Below are 8,867 nucleotides of genomic sequence, written 5' to 3'. Positions count from 1 at the left end.
CTCTGTTTCGCTTTCTGCTTGAAATAGCTGCATCAACTTTTGGCACAAGATTTCTGGCTCGGAAAATGTCTGGAAAGTCCCCACGAGGACACTGGAGTATGGGGCTTTTGGCATCCATGGATGATCCTGAATTGAGGGTCACCGCGGATGATAAAGTCGTGATAATCAAAGACAAATATCCAAAAGTAAGTGACAAGATCAAAATGACTGCTGTGTGCTGGACAGAAGATAACTTTAAAAACGTTGTCAACAGAAAAAAAAGGAGGAAAAAAATGCTGTGTTGTTTCCAGATTTTTTTTTTCCTTTTTGGACTAGTAATTCCAGAATTCACCACGTACACAGACTCTCTCTCTCTCTCTCTCTAGTCTCTCTCCCCCCCACAGTCAGACACACACAGACTGTACCATACATTGACCAAAACAAACAAGCAAACAAAAAAGACAAAGAAAAAACGTGTGTGTTTGATATATATGTGCAATCTCAGTCTCACTCCTAGATCCTACACTAAACACACACAAACCACAAAAAAACCACAAGCCTCAAATTCTTTCATGGTGTTGAAATTTCTACACAATTTAAGTGCAAATACTATGCACGGTATCTTATGTTTATGGGCATTTAGTCTTTCTTTTGCCAAGCCTTGTATAAGTGTCTATGACCAAGGGGAAACATTGCTGGTGCACAAAGTTCTGAAATGTTCAAGAATGAGCAGATTTTGCCCCAAGCTTAACAAGAAGGAAAACAAAGTTTGTGTGTGTGTGTTGCAGTAGTAGTAGTATAATTTGTAGTCATAATAATAGCAGTAGCAGCAGTGGTAGTAGTAGTAGTAATAATCTTCAATTTAATGTCTTTCTGTCCCTGTCTCTCTCTGCCCCTACCTCTCTCTCTGCCTCTGCCTTTTTCTCTGCCCTCCCCCCCTCCCTCCCTCGGCCCGCCCCCTTTTTTCTCTCTTTCTCTTCTGCGTGTGTGTATATGTGTGTGTGAAGGAGGGAGAGGAAGAGAAAGAGAGAGAACTCTAAACATAATGTATGGTAATTGACATCTATACAGGCCAAGTTCCACTTTCTGGTGTTGCCAAGGGAGAAGATCGCAAGCCTGAAGCGTCTGGACAGCAGTCACCTGGACCTCCTTCATCACATTCAGAAGAAAGGGGAAGAGATAGCCGAGAGGTTTGTGCTCTGTTGCAGAATGACGACTTAGGTCACATTGTTGTGTTGGCTTTGAGGTAACACATCTGCCTATAGGAAGCGAGTGAATCTGAGCACACTAGTTTGAATCCTGGCACAGTCGCCAGTATTTTCACCCCCTCCATTTAACCCTGAGCGGTGAGATGAGATGATAAACTGAGGTCTTGTGTGCAGCATGCACTTAGTGCATGTAAAAGAACCTATGGCAACGAAAGGGTTGTCGCTGGCAGAATTCTGTAGAAAAGTCCATGTCAGTAGGAAAACAATTAAAATTGCAAGTAGAAAAAAAAAAAGAAAAAAAAAAAAAGGGTGGCACTCTCAGTGTAGTGATGCACTTTCCCTGGGGAGAGCAGCCCGAGTTTCACACAGAGAAATCTGTTGTGACAAAAGATTAATACAATACAATAATACAATACAAAGTGTATAAACTGTAATGTTTGAATACCAGTGCACAGTGCATGGCATCGGGACATCTGCTTGTGACAGAGGACCATAAAGCATTCTGGATGAGAACCGCAACATATAATAGATTATAGGTTTCGTTGAGTAAATCAGACTATTCAGTTTTCAGTTTTCAATTTTGATCTAAAGAAGATAAATGTCAGATTTTAGGGGAAAAAAATCCCACTGGCAGTATATTTTTTTCTTGTTTTATTTCTTCCCATTAAAATAGATAGATTGTATTCAAATTCAGTATGTCTATATAACTATAACTGTAACTATATATATATATATATATATATATATATATATATATATATATATATATATATATATATATATATATATAAGGAGCAGCGAACTGTGTAAGATATAATGTCCCTAAAAATTCCACACAGTCCTGTTGTGATGCCTTTGTCTACACTCACAGCACAGTAGTACAGTACAGTACAGTACAGTACAGTATGTATACAATTCAATACGATACGGATTAAGTGATGATAATTTGGGAGGGGCTTAATGTATATATATTTTTTTTTTTTCTTTTTTGTTTTGTCCTAACTGCAGAGCCAACAGAGAACTACAGTTCAGGTTTGGTTACCACGCTGTTCCAAGCATGAGGTGAGCGATGTGCACAAACTCTCGGGAAAAACTGTGTGGTACTTTTAAAAACAACTGTCGCTAAAGCTCTAGGACAAGATAACATATATATATATATATATATATATATGCTGTAAATTATAATGATGTTAATTCTTTATTATTGCTGAAGAGGACAAGATTACATTAATATTGGTTTTGACTTGATTTAAGTGTGCTGTAGATTATAATGTTAATCCTTTCTTAACACTGCACATATCTTGGTGGGTTTTTGTTGTTGCTGTTGTTGGTGTTGTTGTTGTTGTTGTTGTTGTTGTTTTTAATCCCATGATTGTTAAAATGATGTATTTGTGTAAAAACGTGACTTTGGCCTTGGGAGAAGGATTCGGAGAAACAGAGAGAACATGTGCTAATGCACATGTTGTTTTGATAATTGTTGGGTTACACTGCTGGTCAGGCATCTGCCTAGCAGGTATGATGTAGCATAAAACTAGGGATTTGTCTGAACGGCAGTGATGCCTCCTTGAGAAACTAGAACTGTATGACAATATGTCAAATATAACACTGTAATTACTGTTGACTGTTAAACCTTTGAAATCTTATCTTAAAACCTGCTTGTTCAAACGGTATCTGAAACTATACTGACCACCCATCACACCAAACTCCCCTCCAATACCGTCTTTGTGTTTGTGCATGCATTTCTACTGTTCTTTTTGTAAAAGAGTATTTTAATGTGTTTTTCTTTCCTTGTACCTTATTCACACTGTATGTGTAGTTAAATGCTTTTATAGTCACAGAATTAGCATTAAGCTCACATTATTATTATCATCATCATCATGGTGACTGATATTATTTATCACTGCCATTGCTTGACTTGCTGAAAATAGGGTAATTCTCTGAAGCTAGTATGCAGGCCAGGTTAAAAACTCAGAGAAAAAAGAAGAAAAAAAAAAAAAGAATCAATAGTTTCTTTCAGGATAGGGCGGTGCAGAGTCCATTGATATGTGTCACTCTCTGTGGGGAGAGTCATTTTTGCTGCCCTCCCCAGGGAGAGCTAGATGTTTCAGGCCAGTCTCCCTGATGAGAACGCAGTTTTTAGACTGGTGAAGATTTCTCTAGACGGCCCCATGTTCAGCACTGTTTCAGTGGTATTACTCCCACACTACTCATTTTGAGTGCCTCATACACGGCCACACCCTAGTTCGTCTGTCGCAGACCCAGGTTGTTGTCAGGTTGTCAGGAGGCCACACACTAGAGGAGACCCTGCACTGTTGCTGAGTCACCCCCAGTGGTGTTTAGTAATGCCAGTTCTGATTTAATGTACTTGGGACATCATCAGCTAAGACTCCACTGGCAACAACCGTGGCTTAGTCACAGATCCAGATTGAGCGAATGCCCCCCCCCCTAGAGTAGAGACCACAACCACATCCCTCCAACAACATTTCCTCATGAATCTCCTGACACTGAAGACCTTGACAAGACTCACCCCAAGCACGGAAGTGGAGGGGCATTGAAACTGAGGTTACCATGAGAACTGGGCATGAAAGGCCACATGATAATTATTGTGAGAGAAACATTAACATTTTCCTTTCATGAATCATGGTCATGAAAAAAAGTCCTAAATACTGAAATCTTTTAAGTCTGCTCTGAAAACACATCTTTTCCAACAGCAGTAACACCAGTTTTGCAGGGGGGGGTTGTTGTAGTTTTTTAAATCTTGGTGTGATCTGGATGTGATTTTGGATGCATGTTTTATTGTGGAGAGGCTGTTTGCCGCGTGTGTGTGGGGTGCGTTGGTGAGTGTCCGTGTATTCGTGTGCCTGAGTGTGAGTTGCTGGGATGCGTTTTCTGGAGGGCGTCATAGGTGGGTGGGTAGTTTCCAGTGTTCAGTTGCGTGAGTTTTTTGCATGCTTCCATGTGTGTATGAGTGGATTGGGGTAGGGGGTGGAGGGGAGTATTGATGGGGAGGTGGGGAGTGGGGAATGAAATGTAAAGCGCTTTGAGCAGTATTTCTGAACAAATGCGTAATATAAATGTCCATTATTATTACTATTATTATTAATAATAATACTCTTAGATCAGTTGAGACCCCACTCAAGCCGACAACTCAGCAGTGCTGCAAATGTTAATGCCAAATTTTTTTGTTTTAAAAATACAAACATGTTTGGGGTATAAAGTCCAAATTGAACAGTGCTGCAGAAGTTAATGTCTTGCTTTTTTTGGTTTATTTCCGCTTATGCTATGTTTTCCAGTCATCTACACATGCACGTCATCAGCCAAGATTTCAACAGTCCATGTCTGAAAACCAAGAAACACTGGAATTCCTTCACAACTTCTTACTTTGTAGACTCCTCGGGTATGTTGCTGTATGTCTTGTAGTGGTAGTAATTGTGTGTGAGTGTGTGTGTGTGTGTGTGTGTGTGTGTGTGTGAGTGAGGGAGAGGAGGAGAGAGAGGTACAAACTGGAGAGAGTCACTTTTTGTAGTTTCAAGTTATTATTTCTCTGATCTGGTTCACTTGGTACGTACGCATGCATGCACACACACACACACACACACACACACACATGCACACACACACGTTTGTGTGTATTCATGTTTCATTGAGATTTCCGTAAATATCTTATGTTTCAGCAGTATCCACAATGTCAGTATGTGTGATATTTATACTTACGATTAATATTCAAGGAGCATTACCTCATAGCATTGTTCTTTTTCAGAAATTATCCGTCAGCTGGAGAAGACAGGGAAAGTGGAACTAAGTGAACAACAGTCCAATGAGATGCTGAAGAAAGACTTAAGGTGAGACACAGTTCTAATGAGGTTCAGTACAAATATCTGCTCATGATATCTGCACTCAAAGTGATTCATAGGTCACACGTGTATACTCTGAAAATGCTTTTGGTGGACTCTTCCACAAAAACAAGTTTATTCTTTGAAAAGATTGTGCTTTCTCCTAACAGTCATGGGGCTAAGTTAAAGTGAGCAATGCAGAATTCTACCTTAGGTTAGCTGCAGTGAGCATGTGTTTTTCTCCGCAGTTCTTGAACTGACTCTCTGCAATAGTGGGGAAGAAATTCCTGCAATCTTGCCTCTATTTTTGTTGTTGTTGTTGTTGCTGTTCTCAGCCAGCAGCCTCACTGTTTTCGCTCCGCTTTGGCATGTGTGTCGTTTCAAAATGAATTTGTCAAGAAATAGTGAAATTTTGGGTGATTGTCCATCGGGCAGGAGACAGTCAGGCCCCACGCTGGGCATGGGGTACACTTCTGACTTGCTCAACCCAAGGTCCATCCCTCCCTCTCCTCACCAGTAGCAGAAAGCCTGGGTAAAAATTGCGTTCCCCCTGTGCTTAAGAGGAAAGGCATGTTGATCAAGGGGAATGAAAACTTAGCCGTATGAAGAGCACAGGATCAGGAGTCAGGATGGCTGCTGGAAAAAGAGGGAGCTAGTGAGGGATACAGAGGGGAGGTAACCTACTTCCGGGAGGTTATCAGCCGTAGCTACTTTCATTTTCACCGCATAGGCGGATAGTAGTTTGCACAGGACAGGAATCGGACTCCCTGCCGGAGTCTGCACTAGTGGGTCACAGTAAGTATGTTAGATAAATGTAATTTTAGGAAAAAGATTTCCTTTAATTGTGAGAGTCATCATTCACTGGTCATGCATTATTGCATGGCCAGTTGTGTTGGCACATCAAGACAACTACCATAAGTCCACTGTTCTAGTGCGCAAGGCCACTAATGTGTCATTCTTTGATCACTTTGATTGTATTTTACTGGTAGCATTTTTTTTTTAAACTCTGTGTTCCTTATTCATAATATGTTTTATAAAAATGTGTACAAAACACAGTGAAATTATATGGATGAATAGGTCTGAAAGGTATATCACATCATCGTTCCCAACTTTATAAATTTACTGAATGGGGTTGATTCACACCTGTGGTGAGAGGGTATCCCAACCCTCAGTTTGGAAAAGGAATACCTCTTGGTTTCATTCTTGGCAGGCTACAGACAGCATAGATTGTGTGCACGAGTGCACACAGCCACACATACAATATCAGATCAATGAGAGTGTTTGGAGGGAGAGGGGAGAAGTGGAAAAAACAAAAAAAAAAAAAACAAAAAAACCACCTGTAAGCCTTCATGCACAGCTTAGGCATTTAGAGGGAACTGAAATTGGAGAATGAAAATTCAAAGAGGGAATCATGTGCAAAAAGTTGAAGGCAAGTCAGAAGATTTTGAATTCCAGTGTATCAGACTCACAGTTTGTGCATCTGTTTGGAGTCCTGTCTTATGCACTTGTACACACACACATGGTGACAAAGATATCCTCACAGAGATAAACTTAGTCATGTACATACTCTCAGACACACGGACACATGTGGATGTGTGCATGCACCTTGCATGTGGTGGTGTGTCCATCAAGATCGATGATGACCATCGTTGTCATCCAGCTGGGGGATGGGGGGAGGGTGGTGGTGGGGTGGGGGGAAGGATGCTCATGAATCTATCTGTGAATGCGCAGATGGCTGAATAGTCCAATCTGCGCACGAAATGTTCGCTGACAGTTGGGGCAGACAAAGACAGGCATACCATTGTCAGGGAGCTTGTTTGCCCGTGACTTTCTGGCCTGCCTCTTCTGAACAGCTGCAGCAGTCCTGTTGGTCTCGCACAACTTGGCGCCTTTGTGCACAGCAGCGCGCCATTTGTCACGGTCCACTGCAGATTCCTCCCAGGAGTCAGGGTTGATATCAAACGCTTTCAGAGAGACTTTCAGAGTATCTCTGAAGCGCTTCTTCTGACCTCCGTGTGATCTCTTCCCTTGTTGCAGCTCGCCATAGAAGAGCCTTTTGGGCAGCCGATGGTTTGGCATGCGTGCCACGTGTCCAGCCCAGCGAAGCTGGGACTTCATCAGGATGGTGAAGATGCTGTGAAGGGTGGCTTTTGCGAGCACCTCTGTGTCTGGGGTCAGGATGGCTGCTCTCAGACACACGGACACATGTGGATGTGTGCATGCTCCTTGCATGTACACACACATTCACACACATAGAAGTACATACTATATTGTATCTCTGCTTCACACACTTGTATAACAAACATACATAAAACACGCTGGGTTTTGTTTGTGTGAATGTGCGCACATATTGTAGACACCCTTTTGTTTCCCATACAGGGACGATGTTTCAAGTTTGAGAACTTGTCATGACAGGTGCCATGTATGCAAGAAGGCCTTCTCCACAATGCCTGCCCTCAAATCTCACATCGTCTTCCACAACGTCACCAAAGCGGCAAAATCATAGCTGTGCTTCAAGAGGACCATAGGCCTGACCTGGTGAAACCTGCAACTCTAAAGTGTGTGAAAGTTACTTCTAAGCTTTGGTGCACCAGATTTTGGGACATTTTGTTTACTTTATTTCCATGACGATAGATCATGGGGGTTGATGAAGATACTGCTATGTGGGATCTGTTTATGTTTGAGACAACCGGACAAGGCTGAAATCTCATATCCTGGCTGGTGTCAACGAGGCTGACAGCCACCTGCAGTGTTGGTCAGGAAATCAGTATTTGTGCAAATGGTAAAGAGGTTTGTGTGTGTGTGTGTGTGTGTTTGAATGTGCATTTACACCTGTGTGCCTATATGTCTTCATATTTTCAACAGTAAAATCTGGTCTGTTGTTACACAGAAGCAAGGACTTGGATAAGCGATAAATGATTTTTGAAAAACAAAAAGAACGAAAGACTGCTTGACTCAGTTTACATGATGTGTGTGTCTGTGTGAAAAAAGATAATTAAAAAAACATTAGCAATTTGTTTTGTGGAGTCTTTTGAAAACCAGAAACACAAAACGGAACATTAACACTCAGATATTGAATGCAGTTTTTGTTTGTTTTGTTTTTTTCTTTTTAGAAAGGAAACACACACAGCATAGACTGATAGTCTTGATCGTCTTCTGATGCTGCCACGTCTGTAATGTCAACACACTTTTTTTGTTTGCTGAGCAAAATCTAAGGGAGCCAACTCCACTTTGCCAACCCAATGAGGTTAACTAACTTCCCTTGTCCATTCATTTGTTTTTCTGTCACATTGCCTGTTGTCAAGGACCAACACTATCCCAATCCCCAGCTCTCTCTGTCAGTGCTTTGTATCAAATTGTCATAACCTGTGTGATTGGCAAAGCTTTACTGTCGATTTTTACACGAAGAAATATGTTGCAACAATAAGTAATACAGTAACATACCAGTTTTTGCCAAAGCTTGGAACTGCTCTTGTAGTAAAAACATGTCCAGTCTTAGTTGAGGGGAAAGTTGGAGATAATTGTTTGAGTCTTGCATCTCATGCGTGTGAGGGATGCAAGAAGGACAGACAAACAGGGACCCTCCTAGGAGGGTTGGTTGTCAACCATCACCACACACTTCTCACTGACTTGCTTGACTATCTCCTCTTACTGTCACGGCTGATAACTGGTGGTGTGGGAGTCAGGTCTGATTTGCCTATTCCCATTTTGCCTACTCTTGTTTCCCCCGTTCTTTGATAATGCCACCACCCTCTATGGCCTCTTGTGTGTTTGATTCTTTGTCCCGTTTCACCTTCCATTCCGGTTAAGCCTTGCTCTCCCTCTAACACATACATGTATGTACAAG

General features: G+C 41.6%; 1 protein-coding gene across 1 annotated transcript; it reads left to right on the top strand.

The window, feature by feature from the left end:
• The first annotated feature begins 14 nt into the window (after nt 1–14).
• Nucleotides 15–8,013, top strand: LOC143288853 (aprataxin-like). Its single transcript, XM_076597504.1, has 6 exons — nt 15–185; nt 1,051–1,169; nt 2,196–2,249; nt 4,481–4,584; nt 4,948–5,029; nt 7,436–8,013. Exons 1-6 carry the CDS (start codon nt 66–68, stop codon nt 7,524–7,526), a joined length of 570 nt encoding a protein of 189 aa, XP_076453619.1. The 5' UTR covers nt 15–65; the 3' UTR covers nt 7,527–8,013.
• Nucleotides 8,014–8,867: the final 854 nt, after the last annotated feature.

The sequence above is a fragment of the Babylonia areolata genome, chromosome 13 (genome assembly GCF_041734735.1).
Source record: "Babylonia areolata isolate BAREFJ2019XMU chromosome 13, ASM4173473v1, whole genome shotgun sequence".
Taxonomy (NCBI): domain Eukaryota; kingdom Metazoa; phylum Mollusca; class Gastropoda; order Neogastropoda; family Buccinidae; genus Babylonia; species Babylonia areolata.
Note: the sequence above shows the minus strand (reverse complement) of the source record. Positions and strands in the feature narration are given on the sequence as shown.